Here is a 20,636-nt window from a genome sequence, read left to right on the forward strand (position 1 = left end):
GCTTTAAAGAAAATAAAACTAACCAATCCAAGATCTTAAAAACCTTGATACCATTAAACCAATTTTCTTTAAAGAAAGAAAATATCCATAATTCTTATGCTGGGGAATATAAAACCAATATAATTAAATATAGCAAGAAACAAAAAAAAAAGAGTGCCGGAGATTACCTCAATCGGGTTTATCACACCCCAAACCGAGTCACCAACATCCGATGGAGCGGGATCAATGGCTTAGCTTTAATCTCGATTTGGGAAAGTAAATTTTGGCCAAACTGAGTATTCACCTTAAAATCTCTACAAACACTAATTCCCAAACTTTTCTTGGCTTACCCCTAATTTTTCAACCCTTAGTTTTTTTAAAGTATGAGAGAGAAAGTGGGATACTTAGGGTTGGGGTGTGCCCCTCTACATGCTTAGGAGAGAGAGGGTTAAAGAAAGAAAGCTAGAGAGAGAGAGAAACCCAGAGGAGAGAGAATGGGGTGTGCCCCTATGGGGGAGAGAGAGGAGAGAGAGTTGTGGGAGAGAGAAAAGTGTAGAGGATAGGGAGATGGTGCACCCTATTTATAGAGAAAAATTAGGTTTAGAGTTTCTCATAGTTTGCCTCTTTCTTGAGATTAAATATGGGCCGTTGATCAAGGTTACTTGTGGGATGAGAGATCTGAGCCATCCATTCTATAGATGAGCCATCAACATTCTGAAAGGTGCTTGGACTATTATCCCCTTTTCCTTAAACCATTTTCCTATCAATATATTTAAATAAATTGAATCTTATTTAAATATTATTCGTTCCATAAAACAACATATTCGTTCTCATACTATTCAAAGATATGTCAAGTCAAGATATGCTTTTAATATTTAGAATAAGATGTGGTCAATCTTTTCCATATCTAATAGTAGATCACATGCCACAAGATACCTTTCCTAAATTTCAATAACTTGACAACAAAGCAAACAACCAAGAGGTGGGGCATGCCACCCATGTGTGGGCCCCACCCACATGGTACATGGTGGGCCCATGTTCCCTATAGGCCCCCATGATATTTAACAAATTAATTTTTAAAATATTATTTGAATGTTATACTTTTGTAAAATCAATAACTTTATTTTTATAAGTCCAAAAATTATAAATAAAATATCAAATGACTCATAAAAATTCAAATAATAATTTTAAAACAATTTTTATCATAAAACAAATATAATTAAATTAATATGATGGGAAATGCATGCATATAGTTTAAGAATTAAATTAACAATCATGAGGCACTCCACCTTCAATTGTGGACTATGAACCACACTTGCTTTATCAGACCGAGCCAATGTTTTTCATAACCTACAGTCCAAGCAAGGGCTCATAAGCGAATCACCAAAGTCTAGTCGATGAGTCAAGGGGTCACAATCCCAATCTTTGGATTTCAGGTCCTCCCTTAAAGACGAGTCAAGGTCACTAAGACCTTATGGTTCTATGACGCATAGGGGTATCTCTCGCACATGCATACGCTTCACCCTAAAAGGTGAATATTTGGCTTTCCCAAACGATCTATCGATATGCATGTCGTGTGATGGATAATAGATGAGGTTTTTACCCTCGTCTTTATAGGCCCACCATCACACACAAGGGTCACACTGTCCCTTGACTCATTCATCCAGGCATAAGCTCCGACCTCATCAAGGGATAACTCAGAACCTTTCTCGGTTTGTTCTTTATGCCTAGATACCTTGGGTTTTCTAATCTACTGGGCCAAATCGTCAAGCACAGTCCGGTATCAGCAAATATTATTTGCTTAGTATAGTCCACCAGGGACCACACACCCATTGAGTTCATGTTCCACTGTATTATTTCATTTTACAAGCACTCATAAGGCCTTTTAAGGCCACACAAACCCAACACATACCTTAAAAATATCAGAAATTCACATATTGTAATTTCCAAAGCATAAGAACTCTGCAATTTTCCCATCAGAGATAGAGACGGAGACAACGATTTCAATTTAGAAAAAACAAACTTACCTAAAAAACAAATACAACCTGAATTCTAATCTTCACCAATACCCCTTGCAAGAAAAAAAGTCCTTCGATAAAATGCTGCAATCGATTTCTATCCAAGGGCATAACTAAAAGTAATTTTATAGTGATCCATTGCCCCGTTTTGGGGTTTTTCTACCCTATATACCTTAATATGCATTCACTACCATTTTCTCCAAAATAAAACAAATACATTGAACATACCTGATTAGCCAGCCAAACCTGTTAGGCCCCATATCTTAGTCACACACTGTGCTCTCTAATCCTACGGATAGTTTAAAAAAAGGGCATACTAAAGGAATACTAAAGCAACATGCAAGAGCAATCCTCTAAATTCCTGCATAACATTCAGGTGGGGGGACTGGGTACCTAGATTTATCACTGCAATAGTCATAAATAAGGTGGTTCATTCTAACCCATTTGTATCGCCTGGCTTGGAGAGCATCAAGTTCTTGATATGCTGGAGCCTCCCACCAATTGCTAGGGTTTGAAGCACAAGCAGCAGGCCCAGGTACTGAGCACCCTTCGATGTCGAAGGCGGTGTAGTATGCATAGAAAGGAGCCTTGGACCAATCGATCTTCTCCAGCCCTCCTCGAGTAGCCCAATCGTCGGCTTCCCAAAGCGTGGAGTAGACACCCATGGGTTGGGACTTGGGGTAGGGGATCCCCCTCACCTCGTTGTTCTTGTAAACCCGGATAGGCACATCATCGACAGAGAACCTGAAATTTTTTCAATGTTCAGGAAGACCCATGGATTGAGTTCATGGTTAAGAATCCATTGATACATATGGTACAACCATGAGTTAAAAGAAAAAGAGCATTGGAAGGATTCAGATGAGTGATCGGTTCCATACTACAGTATACTTACACGACATGGTGGTGGTTCCAAAGTATGGAGTAAGTGTGAAAGGCAGCTGAGGGATCAAACCAAAGATTGACTCTCTGTTCTCTATCGCCCTTCCCATGAGCATACAAATTTGTTTGCACAGTGTAAGGCTGCCCCGACCTGTTGCCCAAGAATTCAAAATCCAGCTCGTCCCGCACATTATCAGTGTCGGAGTTCATCTACAATAAAAAAGAAGTTAAATAAAGATAACCATATCTATTGACACCAATGAAGAAGAAAGAGAATATTATCGTCAGTGTTTGAATTATTCTTTGATCATCCTAATCGCTAAATAATTCTTACGTAGAAGGCCGTGACGGTCCCGGCTGAATCACCAGGGATAAGCTTGATCTTCATGCTCACATGTCCAAACAAGTACTGGTTCTTTGAAGCGAATCCACAGCCTAAATTCCAAAAAGGAAAGAATCATTCAGACATGGTGTTTGTTGTTGAAGCATGAAGAGCTAAGAAGAATGAGTAGAAAGTAATACCAGAGGACTGATCAAGGACCAGTTGGATGGCGGATCCTCCCTGTATCTGCCTAATGTGGGAGTCTGACCATGTGATTCGGAAATCCTGAAGAAATGTGGCGGGTCTTGCACACACTTGCCCCACAAAAGAAATGCAGAGGATGAGAAGGAGAGAGAAAGAGAGCTCCATTGTAGAGAGAGAGAGAGAGCGCTTGGTGAGAGATGGATGGAATGGAGAGATATTTATAGGAAGCGCCGCCTCTCTATCACATTTCGCTTTCTCCAGGCTCTCAACCGACGACAATTGACAGCTTTCTTCTATGCTATGTTCCAGCTCTCCATGGGACCCTCTCCCAACTTTCCCTCAAATGTCTTTTCATGGGTTTTTCACTTTCACTGTCTTTATTATTGGGAAATTTATATGTGAATTTCGTTATTTCGTATTATGAAAAGTATTATATTTTTTTAATAGCATTTCCCTCGACTTGAAATATAAAATTTTATAATGTATTGCACATTATAAAATTTAAAGCTACAAAAAAGGTGTAGACTTGAAAAACTTTGGAAAAGTGACGGTCCGAAAATGTATAACAAGATGTATTATTTTCAAGACATGAAATCGATTCTTTCTCATGTATATACATCTTGAGGTCGGGATGATCAATTTGATGATTTTTTATCATCGAAATAACTTTTAGTGAACTTTTGAGATACACCTTTATTTGATTATTTAGGGCCTCACGCTTATATAAACTTTTACCTTTTAATATTGCATGAAAGTACCATTACAAAACCCTTCTTTTATACTCAAAGTACTAGGGAATTGGAAGAGCATTCAATCTATGACCCTTTCTTTATATGGGAGATGGGTTAAGATATTGATTGTCTGAATTGCTTCATCTTTGGTTTTCTTTTGTAAGTGACCAGCTTCAGATAACAAATATACACATATATTTTTCACTTAAAAAATCAAACGAGAACATGTTTGAACATTGGGTATCAAAACCAGCTTACTTTTATTTTTATTGAGTGAGAGAAAAGCTCAAAAAACCAATGTCCGTGCCATCTCACATATATTTTTTTCTTTCTTTTTTCAAAGTGAGAGTCAATTTAGGACATTGCTTTATGAACCCGTTGGTCGGGCCGATTTCTCGTCATCTCGGGTCAGCCCGATATGGGTGATCCGGTCGGACAAATTCTCTCTCGAACAACCGCAGGGTCCACGCACATGTGTGTGCGTGTGTGTGACGTACGGATAGAAAGTAACAAAGAAAGAGATTTTAATTGATAAAGAAGGGTTCGTGCACCTACCTCCTTGTTTTGGGGTCGGGGAACACATCCGAGCAATTCGCCATCTTAGATCATTTTGAAAGCCCTCTAGATGTCCTTGCAACATGGTTTGAATTCAGCTCCCTCACTTCACTGCACAACACTTGGATCCACATACTAAAAATGGCCTTCAAGGTATATCTTTTGGAATCTCCTCCTATTTGTAGTTACATGGTAGATTGGAGGCCTAGTATAAGGGTTAGAGGGGGTTGAGAGTGGATAGAGAAGAAGTAGAGAAGATAAAGGAGGAAACTGACCCAAAAAGTGGGTGGCCTTCCGGCGTCACCTCTCCTAAGAGATATTACCAGAGACAAGAAAGATACTAGACTTGGAGGCCACAGGCATCCTGGGGGATTCAAGAGAATGTGGTCCGTAGTTCTAATCTATCGAGAGGTCACTTCTGCAAAGGGAGATTGCGGTTTGTACATCTAGACTATCGTGAGCTCACTTCCGTATAGGCTCCCAAATGAGTGACTAAGAAGAAGGTGAACCGAGAAATAAGAGATGCTATGGGAGAGCAATGATAATATAACAAAGAGAAGGCCCTCAAAACTTAGATATCTTTTCGGCATTCCCTCTGTAAGGAGGTAACCAGGAATGTCGGAAAGGTCCCTAGACTTCGAGACCAAAGTCAATAGTACTCTAGAGGATTCTAAAGAGTGAGGCATGTAGTTCTAAACTATCGAGAAATCACTTTCGATGTTAGAGAGTGAAGTCTACAGTTCTAGACTATCGCAAAATCATTTCCGAAGAGCCTCACGAGAGTTGTCCGAATTTAGAAAGATAGATAGAGTATGAGAGAAGTAGATTTATAAGAGATGAAAGAGAGTAGTGGAATGCGAGAAAAGACAGTAGAGAGTGAAGAGAGAAGGAAGAAGAAGATAAGAAGAGAGTATATTAGAAAGAAGAGAGTGAGAGGTGAGGGAAAGGAAGAATGGATAAGAGAGAGGGAGCTAGAGAGAGTGGAGTAAAGAGTGAGAGCGTTAGAAAGATGAATAGATGAGATGGACCCGCCAATGGTGTGGGTCCGTGTCTAGGTGGGTGTGTGAGAGAGGTGATGAGAGAGCGAGATATCAAGGGAGTGGATGGACCCGCCTACAGCGCAGGTCCGTGGCATGAGGGGTAGAGAAGATGCGCGAGAGAGAGAGAGAGAGGGAGACACGGACGCGCTTAAGGCACGGGTCCATGAATTGGCAAGGGCATGAGAGGGTATAAGAGGGAGAGAGATATAGAGGTCAAACAGACCCACCTAGGGCATGGGTCTTTGGCTAAGCAAGGGACAGAGAGAGTAAGGGAATAAAGGAAAGAGAGTGAGGAGGAACGGACTTGCCTATAGTGGGGTCTGTAGCTTTGGGCAAGAGAAAGAGTAGGAGAGAAGCTGGGCCCACCCTAGGTGTGGGTCCGTATCTTTTTAGGTGAGAGAAAGAGAGAGTGAGCAAGGGAAAAAGAGGGAGAGAAGACGGTTGTGCCTATGACGTGCATCTATGACTTTGGGCGACAGAGGGAGAGAGAGTAAGAGAAGGAGAGAGAAAGAGAGAGAGAAGAACGGGAAAGAAGTGAGAAGAAAGAAAAAAGGAGAAAAAAAGAAGAGAGAGAAAAATAAGAGGCCCGGTAATTGGGCAGCCTTTTAGTATAACCTCTCCTAAGAGATATTACCGGAGAAAAGGGAAAGTTCTAGGCTCGAAGCCTTGCTACCCAGAGGGTACGAGAAGCAAAGTCGTGGCTTAGCCCATCAGAAAGTCCTAAACCCAAAGATCCCCCTTTTTAAGTAAACAAGAGAAAGAAGAGAATAAAGAATAAAGAGAGAGAAAAAGAAGATTAAGAAAGAGGAGAGAAAGTGGACCTCGGCCAGCTTGGGTTTATATGCGCCTTTAAGGTTTCTTTTTGAGTGCTTCTTGGAGAGAAATCTTGACCTTTGGGATTAAGGTCTGCGTCTAGATCTAAGATGAATGAACTTAAGTAGGTTAGGGTAGTGTATGAGATAGGGTGTATGATGATCTAAGGTGAGGTGTTTGGTGTAGGGAGTAGGAAGTTGGAAGTTGGGAAGGCTAGGGAGTAGGAAGGTTGAGGTTCTAGGTAGTTGGGAGTTTGAGGTTCTAGGGAGTTAGGAGTTGGAAGTAGGGGGCTTGTAAGTTGGGAGTTGGAAGTAGGAGGTTTGGAAGTTGGGAATTGGAAGTGGGTGGTTTGGAAGTTGGGAGTTGGAAGTGGGAGGTTTAGAAGTTGGGAGTTGGAAGTGGAGGGTTTGAAAGTTGGGAGTTGGGAGTTGGAAGTGGGAGGTCCAAGGGCAATTACCTAAAGTGGGAAAGTTTTCTCTCTCCTCTCTCTTGAAGTTGGAAACTATGGACAAGCAAAGGCTTGAAGGGCAAAAACCTAATTTTTTTATTATACTTCAAAACTTTGATTTATAAATTTCTTAAGTTCTTTATCTAGAGCAACCCTAAAACAAGAGTGGAGTGCTAAAAAACAACCAAATTTGTCAAAAAATACACATTAAATGAATTACAATATTAGTCTTGTTTTTTACCAAATGACCAAAATACCCTCAACACTTTTCAACAAATGACAAAACCATCCCTCTCTTAGGGGCCTCTTGCCTTTGCTAGGCCTCGGGAGCTTTTTCAGATGTTTACGGTTGCAATTCGATCAATCAAATGTCGTAAAATCGATGCTTGAACTATTATGCGCGTTTTTGATACCCTTTGATCGTCTTGAAATGGATTTTTAAGGAAGAACCCAAAATTCGGTCAAGTTCCATATACTTGTAATCCTTCGACCACCGATTTGCATATACTTGTAATCCTTCGACCACCGATTTGACATGATCTATGATGTTCTAGATCTTCATTTTGATCATAAATTGAAGAGGTTACTATCACAATCATTTTGTGACAAATTTCGTCCATTTTGGTCTCCATTTGAGCACACTCCAATTTTGGGAAATCGCCAGAAAATATAATTCTAATGACCAAAAAAGTCCATCCGGGTTCCGATCATCTGCAAAAATTATATCAAACTGTAGCTCTTCGAAGCACGGTCACAGAGGAACCATACCTTCGACGATCTAACATTAGGTTTCAGAACTATAGCCTCTCAAAGAATGTGATATTCCTCTTTTTAAAATCTGAATTTTCATGTTTCGAGTCTATCTTCTCTAAGAATTCTCTCGTTTCGAGCCACGCCATGATGCATGTCATATGTCAAAATGAGTGTATCGTCAAGATCCAGGTCGTGTTCGAATTTGAGCTTAATTAGATCCAAAATGAGCAAGTTATGAGCATTTGAAAATCATCACAAAATGAGAAAACACAGTTTCCATAAATAGAAATTGATTCACCGAAGTTGCACTGCGATAGTGTCAAACCCACCTTTTTATAGTAAGTTAGACCAAGAATGGTCCTAGAGGCGCTTGAGCCGAAATTTTGTATCTAGGGGTTTTTCGACTTTTCAGATCCAATGGCAGTGGTCTGATACTCTTTTGAGACCCAAAAAATGGGGTAAAAATTATAGGGTATATTTTCAGCATGATAGGCATTAGATTGACAAATTGAGTATTGTCCTGATCATCTCAAAACAAGTCAGAACGCAACCAAAATTTACAGGTGTCGTTAAGGTATCCAAAACTACCTTCTCTTGCACTTTGAGGCCATTCTGACACTTCTTCAAAGGTCGTCCAATATTAGGCTTATTGTTATAGTGTTCCTGTGGTCTGACGGTGTCTTGGGTACAGCGGAACCAGGCTACTACCGGCTCTCTTTTTATTCACCCCAGGGATACAAGTACGTTAATAATGATTTATAACACCCATATTCTAATAAAAAAATGACTAGGTTAGTTTAGACAACTAATGTCCAAATCTGCTTTTTTTTTTTTTTTTTTTTTCCTCTTTTCTTCTTAAGTGGGGCTGGTACAGATATTGGGTGTTCAAACCTGCTGATTTATGGCTGCCTAAGTGTTTGAAATATTTTCATATTAAATGTCTGAACTCTAAATCCACCCCACTTGCAAAGAAACTACAAATGAGCAGCTCAAAAAAATTAGCTATCCCCTAACTTACCTTTTTTTAAGTAGGAGGTAGCTTCATACACCAATTCTTGAAACCCATTTCCCACTTAAGACAAAAAATCAAATGGGCAGGTTTGGACACCCAATGTCTGGACCCACTTTTACAAAAACTTTCTATGTTGGAAAAATATTTAGGCATTGAATATCCAAAACCATCTCCTACTAAACATAAACAAAATATTAGAAAGAGCATTAGGACACCAAATATCCAAACTATTGAGTTCGAGAAAAAAAGAAAAAGAAAAAAAGAAAGCTAAACATTTGCGTAATATTAAATTATTTGTGTTTTAAATATGCCTTGGAAATTCATTTATATGTAAATTTCCTTTTCTTCATCGCGATTTCCTTCGTTCCCTTTTCCAACTCTTACATCTCCCCCATCTTCTAGTTAGGGAGCCTATCACTGGTAGTCACGTCATCTTATCAATGGACTTGTCATTCCGAAAAGGGGATAGTGCAAGTTAATTGACTTTGGTATTTCATATGGTTTGTATAAGGTTGCAACTTTAAAAAATCAAAATGAGGCACACCTCCAAATTTTTTTGTAAAATATAATTTAATTGTAAAAAATTATTAGGATGGCATGATAATCTATTTTCATCTCTAATTATAAAATTTTAAAATAAAAAAGGTAGTTCAAATCCAGTCGATATGTAAATATATAAATATCTTGAAACTCGACTATGCAGATACTATATTTGAAGAAGCACTATTTTTGGGACTCGAAATCATTTTTTTTTTATTTTCATATATCTTGTTGTCGAGATGATCAATTAGAGAGCATTTTAACATTTAAACATCCTTTTTTGATGGATCTTTAAGTTGCACCGTAATTCTAAAAATCAAAATTCTAAGCTTATACAAACTTTTTCCCTCCCGAAATATATGCACAACTTAATTCCTATGTATAATATCAGTTCTACTAGCAATCAATGTAGATGCTCGAGTGTTCATAGTGCCATAGTAAAAAGTAAGCCCAAATCACTTGTAACACATAACAAATAATGGCTTTTATCAATCTTATTTAAATTTACATGATTAATTCATACAAAACAACTATAAAAATAAATGAACATTTTGAGTAGTGTACAAAAAATAGATTTGGCCAAGGAAATCAACCCTTGGCCGAGCTAAGTAACTTGACCACGTCTAGGTGGACTTAAATCGAGTTGGGTAAACTCCAAAAAAATGAAAAGAAAGGCAAAAAAATCTCTAAAGAATCTTTAAAAATCTGAAAAAGTTAAAATGATTCATAGAAACATGAGGAAACTAAATAAGATGAAAAAATGCTGTAAAATATGGATTAAGAAAGTAGATTTATACCTAAATAGTTTAGAAATTTTTAGAAAAAGGAAAAAAAATATATGAAAGTTCCCAAATGATCATGAAAAGAAACAAACTCTTCTAAAGAAGTATTTGTAACCACTATATACTTAAACCCATCAGGATTACGCCTCGCCCTATGGGCGAGGTAGCATTACTCATCCCACTCCCAACGCAGTCCTTATGAGTTTACACGAGTTGAATTGTGTATAGGAAAAGGCAGCGTTACTCAGCCAAGTCCCTACATACTCATTGCAAGTTTAAGCGCGCTGAAATGTGTATGCATGTTTTCATTTTTTGACAAAAAACTTATGTATGCACCTCCTTTTTCTTAGAGTCCTAAGTTTCTTTGAAGAGACTCTCCGTGTCCATTAATCTATATCAATATACAAGCTTATCTTATATAAAGAAATAAAACATGACAATAATAGAAATTAATGACATACTCCTAAACTATATCCAGAGTTGCCATAAAATACAAAATATTGTGCCTACCATTCCCATACACACTGATTACAATATACATCTTCCATTTAACCTATATATTATATATACTTTCCTTTTCACTTCCCCTGAAACTCAAAATGCTTTGAAAGAAAGTAGCCGGAGTTTGGACCACAATTTTTGAAAACGTGTACTTGGATCTTTAAGTGCACAACTTCATTTTGCTTGATCAACATACACAAATGTAACTTAAATTCAGAGCTCAAAACGGTAAGATCCAAGACATGCTCGAGCAATGCCAGATTACCAAGCCTTGAGAACAAAAGGCCAAAACATAGAAGTTGGAGCAATAATAGATTAGCAGACTTCAACAATATAGAAAAAAAAATACTTTAGATCTTCGCCAAAGATAGAAAAAACTCGAGATAATTGAAATAAGTGAAAGGGGCCTAAAAAATATGATAAACTGGTTTCTGATGGTGAACTAGTTTCTGATGGTCCAATCCAAGACTGTTACAACAACTTGCAGACAAGAACAGAGAGAGTAGGCAAGGAAGAGGCTGCAAAGATCAAGAGAGGATTAGATCTGGAGGAGGATGAATAAGATGAAAGATTTAGGGGAGATTTTAGAGCAGATCTCAGAGATTTTAGAGACAGAGGGTTTCATAGTGACTTTTCATAAGCCATTTTTGAATGGTTGGTTTTTCGTAGGAGGATTTTTTGTAGTAGTTTTGGAAGCCGGTTTTCGAATCCAGCTAAGATAGATCTGGGTGAGTAGAGGATTTCAGAGGGGGAGCAGATTTGGATGGCTAGGCCAGTGTAAGAGGGGTGAACGATAGAGTGGAAGAATGCCAATGTTTCAAAGGGTTTGAAGAGAATTTTATATCTTGCTGAGATAGGTATAATAGATCAGAGATCATAGACTAGGCTCTGATTAATGTAAAACGGAACGATAAACCAAATAGATAATTTCAAAAAAAGAAATAACAATGGAATAGAGGCAAAGGTTTATTGGGTGGTGAGGTTGAAGCAAAAGGTGATAATGGGAGGAATTTTAGAGAGAGAAGTAGGGAATAATAGCTAGGAAGGATGCATGCCAAAAAAAATCGTTTACTTGAGAGAATACCATAGAAAGAAACAGAGATGAAGGAAGAGAAACAAGATCAGAGGTCAAGTGACTAGGTTTGGTAATCTGATTAGAGCCAGGTAGTCTGGGCATATTGATCCTTGATTTGAAAAGAAACTGGGTAGATTGGCGATTTCGACTGTGATGGTTTGGGCTGTACGAGATATGTAAGCAGACATAAGTAGTGACATGATACTTGAGAGACAAAGTACCAAATCGGGACCTTGCTCTGATACCATGTTAGAGTCTCAGGTTTCTCTAAGGGTCTGCTTGGGTACTTGGATTCGACTCTCTAAGAGAAGAGTATCTAGGTTTTCGGGCCTACTCTACTGGTAGGTTAGCACAACTCCATGCGGATAAGATAGTATGGTGGAGAAGCCAATTGTTTTGCCTTAAAAATTCTGGATAACCTTATTCCACCAAAATTGTTTGAATAAGCCAATTCACATAAATTTGGATTACTCTATTGGATGCTCCGAAATGTGAATGTCATAAAAAAGGATATGGATGTTTTAAAATACTTAAAACATGTGTAGAATCCAATTAATTTCTTTACCAGAGAACATAACATTCAGGGCCAAATGTACCTATGCATTTCCATATAACAGAAACACATGGTTTTTTATATTATTGGGAGCGGAATAGGTCCAGGGGTTTAAACCTCTTACAAGTTACATTGACCAAATAGTACAACAGAAATAGATGTGGCCAATTACCTTTGATTCTAGCCTTGAGACCAATACATTCGTTTCTAAAAAGATAATACAAACATATTAAATAAAAAAGGCCATAACATCAAATAGGCCTTCAAATTGGCCTTAACCCATATACCTGATCTACGGTAGAGATGTTGATCCTATGTCTGTTTCGTTTTTAGAGAATGGGTCTCAAGTGGATATTTAGAACATAGAATCAATCTCTTTTTTCTTTCTCCTTTTCTCACTTTATCTCAACACTGTAATCAATAATTGAATAAAAGATGTGGCGATGAGATAGCTCCTCCAATGGAGTGCCTATCTCAAAGAAAATATGCAAACCCCTCCTCTTGACTGCTAACGGGGCTTTTATAGTCTTCACCAGGTTATAAGCTTGAATCTCCTCTTGATAACTACAAAAACAATATAGTTTTAATGGGGCTTTATAGTGTTAACGGGGATTTTATTGTCTTCACCAAGTGATAAGCTTCATTCTCCTCTTGATAACTACTAAACAAAATCTTTTGATCTCCACCGTTGATCTCCCGATGATATTTATCTCTTCTTCAACCTTCCCGCTGAATCCTCATTTCCATCCTTGTCTTATACGGATTCGTATTTGAATTCATGGGAAGAAGTTTGAGTTCGGTGAGTTGGTCTCACGTAGGTTTGAGTTCAAGCTTGGGGCTTCATGCAATTTTGAATTTACGAGTTGATCCTTTAAACCCCATCTCAACTATATGCAAATTTAAATTCATACTTATCTTTTAGGCCCATGGATTTGTTCATTAACATATGACCAACATTAACTTCAAATTTAAATGCACAGAGTAGCAATCTAGCAGGGTTCTCTCGTGAGAAAAATTAGGATACGTCCCTGTTCATTGCTCAATAGTTCAATCTTCTGCTCATCCAGCTAGACGTATTTCTGAACGCTTTCTTTACTTGTATCAAATAGTTCCACATATTTTCAGTGGGATAGACTATTAAATCAAAAATCCAATGGTCTAGATCTCAAGGGAAAATTCCTCCTATTAAGGGAGAAATTGCAATTTCAGTAGCCAAGTATCATTTTATTTGGAACGCACGAGGCATGGGGCTTTTAAAGCTCCAACTGTTGGGCTATACGGATAATGGGCTAATCCACCTCCGATTGGTACGAAACTTCAGGGAGAGGTCATACTGCTTCAAACATGAGTTCCTGAGAGTCTCAGCTTAATCCCAAAAATATCAAGTTTTGGGGTGTCAGTCAAGGCATATCCGAATTGACGGTCGACATAGACATGGGTTAAGCTAGGTCTAAATATTGCCCAAGTCATATCATTCCTGGACCTTAAGGCACTTAAAGCCTCAACATGTATATCTTTTAGGGATTTACCTCAATATCTTTCAGGGATTTTAAAAAGTCATAACACATCTCACCTGGAACTCCTCCAGTATCCAGCAGAGAGGCATTTATGTGCCAAAGAACATATGCATTCCGGAGTTCCGTCTCAAATAGAAACGTCTTCATAATCTCTCATCATAAACCATAATTTATAACACACGTGCGTAACTAACAGTGAATGCTAATATTAAACCGTATCTGTTCCCCCATAAATCACATGGATAGGTGTGCATAGAGTCTTTGGAGTATATGTGTCCTGGAACTTTTCTCAAGATGAGATGACTTTATCATTTTAAGTCAACCTTGAATATGCTTAGCTGACGAGCTATTGACACTATATCTTCATCAATTGTGAGTTAGAACATTTAGGGATTAATTGATGAATCAAGATTCTTTAGGCATATCAGGCCTCCTATATGATGTATCTTGATCATATCATATATCTTATATCATGTGGGGCATTTCATTCTCATTAAGTCTCATATGGGACTTAGTTGACATATCGTTCTTAAGCATTACAATGCATTTAGTTTTGTATGTAACTAAAAACACACCCAACATCTATACCTGTCACAGAACCGAAATATGACATTTAATATGGTGTTTTTTTTTTTTTTTCTCATCCACATAAGGACTCATAATTTATTTTTTTTACATCTGCATAAGGACTCATCAACTCCTCAACCGTGAGCCGCAGCAGCGTTCCAATAACCTGTCCCTGTTGAAGCTCCAACAGCCCCTCAGAAACTCTGACACTATGACCATCGTTTGTCATTGAAGGACCGCTCCATCGTCCCTGCCGAATCACCGCTCGTTATTCACTGCAAAGTAGTCCCTTTCCTCTCTAGCAATAGCTATTTTTTTTCTCTCTCTCTCTCATTTTGCCCATCTCTTACCATCTCTCTATCCTCTGTATGAGTAGAAGAAACCCTAAAAAAAGAAAAATTAGACCCTCTCTCCCTCTAATTTCCCTTTCTCCCTATTAATCACACAAATTCCTCTTTCCCTCTGATTTCCTACTCTCTCACTATTTTCTCTCTTTTTCTCTATGTTTTCTATAAAACCCTCTCTCTCTGTCTCTCTCTCTGTACATTTTTTTGAGATTAACAGGTAGATGGATTTATTTCCTATAGCGATCTATTATGCACATTTGGATATAGGTTTGTGTAGATATTTTTCAATTTTTCAATCTATTACTTCAGAATCTTGTGCCGTATAGTTCTGTGTTGCTTTCTCAATGCAAACCCCTGATCATCGTGGTGCCAATAATTTAGAATCTAAATCCTTTCTAGTTTATATTTATTTAAGAAATGTTAATGGTGGGTTCTTTTCTTTTTCATGAAGTTCCTATCATATACGTGGTTATGGTGCCTTTCATTTTAGAATTTCTTGTTTATCTGATATATTTGCCCATTGGACAATTACTTTTAAATTAGCATGGTTATTGGGTGTTTTAGTTATGTATTTGGATATTGAATTTAATGTTTATTGGGTGTTTTAGTTACGTATTTAAAGATTGAATTTAATGCTTATTGGGTGGTTAGTTTTGATATGGGAGCTTGAATTTGATATTCATTAAATGTTTGAGGGACCCCTATTTTTTATTTTTATGTGGATGAACTCGGTCATGATTTAGAAGAGTGAAAGTTTGTTGTAACCTAGTTCTTCAAAAATTTTAGGGGAGTTTTGGTTATCATTTGAGAGATTGAATTTGATATTTACTGGGGAGGGGTGGTTCTGTTATGATGTTGGAGCTTGCATTTTGATGATGTTGAATGTTTAAGAGAATCCAGGTTTTTTTTTTTTGTGGTGGTTTTGGTAGTGTGTATTCGATGCGCTTGTGAATGTTCATGAATTTGTTTTGTTTTAATGTTTTTGAGCTCTTTTAGTTGTGGTGAACAAGTTTTACTATTTCTAAAGGGTTTTCACTCTAGTATAGATATTGAACCTATCAACAATTAATCTTCATGTAAATCTAGGGTACAAGAATGTTCTGTGTTTCATTTGGCTTTCTGAGAAATCCAATTGGGCATAAAATATTTTAAAGATCTAGGTCCAAGTTGGGTTGGATTTTGCCCCTTCATTGCAAAATCATTGTCATGAGCCATGGAAACATTTCGTCCTTTAGAAAAAAATTCAATCACAAAAAGAAAAACGAGATGCACAACTGTATGATCCGATAATGTATTGTGTCTCATTTGGCTTTTTTGTTTTGATTATGTCATTCATTCACTTGATCTAAAATCATTTGATCAAAGGATGATACATCAATTACTAAATATTCAAATCATGCAACTATATAATATTCAAATCTGACTGTAAGTTTTTATTTATGTTTTTAGTTATCTATTTATATATGTATCTCCAGTGAAATCAAGAATAATCAAGAACTTAAAAAAATTGGGTTCTATAAGTTTGATCAATATACAAAGATATAATTACATGATCCTAGTTCATGTATATACATTGCTAAATATTGTAGAAAATGCCAAGAGCATATGTTATATATGTTGCCGACAACCTCAATGTGTATATGATGTCGGTAGGATGCTCCAGACCAGTGCTAGGCTACTCAAATCTTGTACATTTTCCCTACTCCATTATAGAGGAGGCAGAGCAACGATTTCAAGATTATCAAAGTCGCCATGGACGGTAGTTCTTGGTGGTTGTTGTGTAGTTGTTCTTACAAGTGGGATTGTATTGAAGAAAACTATATTGGTAGCAGTGCTCATATGCATATATGCATTATCATATTATATTTTTTATTTATTTTCCATTACTACTCTAAGCTAAACTAGAAGAAATTATATGGCTCTTGAACCTTCAAAACTCATACCAGATTTTTTATATTGTTTAGACATAAGGAAGTAAGCGGCAGTTGACTTGAATTCACATATAATTTTCATCCACTCTCTTTCCATTCTGCCCTTCTCATGGTGAATGTGCTACCATTGGTTTTAATACTTCTAATGTTATTGAAAATAAAACCTACTTTTCTAAAATCCCTTTCCGAGAGAGAGAAAGAAATTGCATCAATGCCATGTAATGAGGTTGGAATTTTTTTTGGTTGAATGGGAATCTACAACACCTTTTAATCATCTTATAAAATGTATGCTTATCTCTTGGGAGAACTACAATCTTTGTTTGGGGAAATTTATAAAAATACATACCCCATAAAAATTCAATCATTGTAATGAGTATTTCGCAATTCAATCGAAAAATATGCGTACAAAGTTCAATAATTCATCTCATAGATATTGGAATTTTTCTTTCTTTTCACAAGCAAAGCATTGCAGGTATGCAAAATTGGTTTCTAGGTTATGAAATTGGTTTCTAATTTGAATAAACGGAATTATCTCTCAACATTGCAATGGTTATTTATTGGGTTTCACTCAATTGCATCCATATCTGCTGAGTTTTAATTTTTCAGGCGCTATACAAACAACAGACACCCATATCCCAGGGAATAACCAATCCCAGGAGAAGCCAATTCCAAAGAAGCTTATACCCAGGATAGGGTTCTCCATGTACTCAAAGGGGCCCTAAATAGGCTCTATGTGTCCATTAATCTATATAAATATACAAGTTTGTCTTATATCGACAAATAACATATGACAAGAATATGAATAAATGACAGACACATAAATTATATCCAGACATACTATAAAATACAAATTGTACCTACTCCCCTACACAAAATCTTTCGGTGCACTCACATAATTCATGTGGTAAGTGTAAATTTGGTTAGCAATGTCGAGTTGCATACATCATGATGTTGTTGTTTGACTTCGGCCCTCCGATAGATAACAGGCATTCAGAAACTCGCCTCAGCCAAGGAATTCGGACTCGGCCAAGTCCGAGTACATTGGCAGATAAATTAAAATAACTCCTAAAGTCTTTCAATTAAAATGATTTTAAATTTCATGCCATATCTTCCTCCACCAAATATACAAATTAAAAGTCCAAGACCTTTTTTTTTTTTTTTTAATTTCATGTCATATCTTCCACTACCAAATATACAAATTAGAAGTAAAGGCCATCTAATCTATCCAAACTAAGAATTATGGGGCTCAAACAGGTTTGGTTTTGTTTTATGACAATGGATGTTGTCTCGGCCACCGACGTTCCGTGACAATTACACCCAAAGCCTTCCTTATCCTTGGGGTGCCACATGGCATCCATCAATTTGTTGTGCATGGGGTTCCGCGTGGGGTAAGGGAGTGGTCGCTAAATGCCTTTGGCCCCGCCTCCCTTATCGGACTCCTACTTTTAACTTGTGTTTTCACTCTGAGATTATTTACTGTAAAACTATTTTATCTCTGCATTTGATCACGATGATCACTCGCTCTATCTGGGTGGTTAATGGTGTGTTCTGTTCAAGAAATATTTTATTGGACTTTTAAATCCATTAATGGAACACACCCAACTCTCTGGTTTCCAAGGTTGGCAGGTTGAGATGACTGTGACATTTTTTGTACTACAAGGAAATAGTAATAGAGAAAGTACATAACGAACTATTTATTTTTAGTATACAGCGGTGTCAATCAATCTTGATCGTCAAATTTCAAATTGGGTAGCTGTGAGTGACTTTGATCAGACTCAAAATTCAATTTTTGTTTTGTTTCTTTTTTAACTTCACGACACTTTCCAAGCTATCTTATTTGACATCTGATAGTTAAGAATAATTGCGAACCTCCTTTTTAACACACCCCAAACCATCCAATTCAATATATGTTTTTTATATTTAAATGTCAGCAACATGGCGGTTTCTCTTTTTACTTTTTCATAGAGATTTGCTCCTTCCATTAGCTCTTCTCACCCAACAAATTGTTGGACATATGAAAAAGATGAATGGCTGGAATGTTCACATTTTTTGTCCTACATGGCCTCCGAAACCATAGTTCACAACTTCATTGCCTTTACCATGGTTTATTTATTTAGTTTTTCATTTTTCTCTTTCATCTTTTTTATTTTTAATTTTTTTTTTTAATGATTTAATTTGTTGTTGGTCGAGAGCGCAAGTTAGCAAAGAGTTGGCGGATTCGACGGCTCAACCGCACGGCCCCTAGCCCTTATCCTATGACGTTAATGCCCACCAAACTTGCTCTTTTTTGCCGCCTCATCTTTTTAGATCCTATTTTATGTTTCGTATAGTTAAATAAAAGCACATCTCTTCTTTCCCCCTTTGGCAAGTGCACAAGAGTTTGTATTTGTCAAAAATAAGTGCACAAGAGTGTGCTTCTATGCACTGATCCTGTTGCACCACTCTCTAAGGAAGAAAGTCGAATATCACTTTGCTACTTCTTTCTTTGCAAGTTTTTGAATACCACTTTGCTATTTCTTTTCTTTGCAAGTTTTTGGCACTGAGTCAGTAATGGATCAAAATGGAAAAGTATGTAAAAAAACCATTTATTTTTAGTAGAAAGAAGTCGTAATTGCTCCTAAAAGGAATTCCCCAAAGGACAAGTTGCGAGATAGAGCAAGCTTGTTAGAGCTTGACTACTATGGAATTGCATCCGCCCATCAAGACTCCCCAATTCAAAGATGTAACCATCAATACAGTGCAGTTCTATGGTGGGACCAATGAGTCCGTTCAGATGGAAAATGGACGATGGCGAAGCTGTGAACGATAGAAAATTGTATGTTGTCTATGGGGTCAGAGCTGGACTGTTTAAGAGGCCCACAACATCGGTTTCCACCAATAATGTGCTTACTTAGAGGGTAAGACGATGCACTCTACACATTTTACATGTATGTTCAGGTCCCTTTCTACAGCTCGTTGATGGGTACGTGGGATGAAATAGCTGATGCATTGGTGTAAGGTTCATTGTCATATAAGTGAAGAATGAATGTGTGCCATGTTAGATGATTATTTATATGGATTGTATATTATGAGATCATTTATATTTGGTATAGGGAGACAATAATTACTTTAACTAGTAGATGAGAATTTCAATAGATAAAAGTGCGTTACAATATTCGGTAACTTTTATTTTGGACTCCTTGTCCAAACAAGGAGACATCCTCAAGCACCAGGTTTCAAATCTAATAGTTGATGATTGTTACCTCCTTGTCTCAAAAGTAAATAGTATCATTGTATATATTTCTTTGTGGGAAATATAATAAGACCGTTTACCTTTGGTACACGATAGTAACAATTAATCTTAATCATTGGATGTGAAATTAGGTGGCTGCATTCATTTCATTGACGAAACTTAAAGTTCAAAAGAAATTTTCTGGAACTTTATGACACACCTACTCTATCAAATTTAACATTGGATGGATGCCAATAGTTGTCACCTTCCTATACTAAAGGTAAATGGTTATACAATCCCTTTCCTTATTTGTATGATCCTTTTCTTTAATTCTTATTTCGTTTGTCGAGTACTATATGGGAGGAGAGCAATGAAAAGAGATAATTTGATGATTCCCAACCAGGGATGTCAATTTATCAAAAGCGTGGAAAGTTGAGAAACTTAGTTCACCCAAAAAAGTAACAAAGACGACAAATCAATCATGATTGGACATACATTTGCAAATGTAAGTAGATAGTCATTTTATTCTCTTTGCCAAGACCAACGAACAAGTAGTACAATATTAACAATGCCTTACGCTTCTTAATTGGTATCATGAATAATTCCTCGTTTGAAAAGTGGAAATAGATGTTGTTTCTTATATTTAGGGCTTGTTTAGATGGACAACCATTTAGGTCGTTTCAGTCTTAGCCTGAGACTCTTAGATTTTATTAAATAATATGAATATACAAGCTTATCTTATATAGACAAATACAAATAAAAATATATAAATGTATTGCAAATACTTATAATATACACCCAGGCTTACTTCCATACACATTGATTATGATATACACCTTCTATAATTAAGGATATGCA

The 20,636-nt window shown here is 37.0% G+C and overlaps 1 protein-coding gene across 1 annotated transcript; it reads right to left on the reverse strand.

The window, feature by feature from the left end:
* Positions 1-2,350: 2,350 nt before the first annotated feature.
* Positions 2,351-3,570, reverse strand: LOC18438608 (putative xyloglucan endotransglucosylase/hydrolase protein 6). Its single transcript, XM_088854197.1, has 4 exons — positions 3,399-3,570; positions 3,211-3,311; positions 2,890-3,086; positions 2,351-2,741 (listed from the first exon to the last, which is right to left on the reverse strand). Exons 1-4 carry the CDS (start codon positions 3,565-3,567, stop codon positions 2,351-2,353), a joined length of 858 nt encoding a protein of 285 aa, XP_088710323.1. The 5' UTR covers positions 3,568-3,570.
* Positions 3,571-20,636: the final 17,066 nt, after the last annotated feature.

This window comes from Amborella trichopoda, chromosome 12, assembly GCF_054954075.1.
Source record: "Amborella trichopoda isolate Santa Cruz 75 chromosome 12, AtrichopodaSantaCruz75HAP2 v2.0, whole genome shotgun sequence".
In the NCBI taxonomy this organism is placed as follows: domain Eukaryota; kingdom Viridiplantae; phylum Streptophyta; class Magnoliopsida; order Amborellales; family Amborellaceae; genus Amborella; species Amborella trichopoda.

What these genes read in the sequence shown, in the direction of transcription:
- LOC18438608 (XM_088854197.1), bottom strand. Translation starts at nt 3,567, where the DNA reads ATGGAGCTCTCTTTCTCTCTCCTTCTCATCCTCTGCATTTCTTTTGTG. An exon ending in GGACCGTCACGGCCTTCTAC is followed by an intron (nt 3,087 to 3,210) that starts GTAAGAATTATT and finishes TTTTTATTGTAG; the next exon opens with ATGAACTCCGACACTGATAA. An exon ending in TGGAACCACCACCATGTCGT is followed by an intron (nt 2,742 to 2,889) that starts GTAAGTATACTG and finishes AAAAAATTTCAG; the next exon opens with GTTCTCTGTCGATGATGTGC.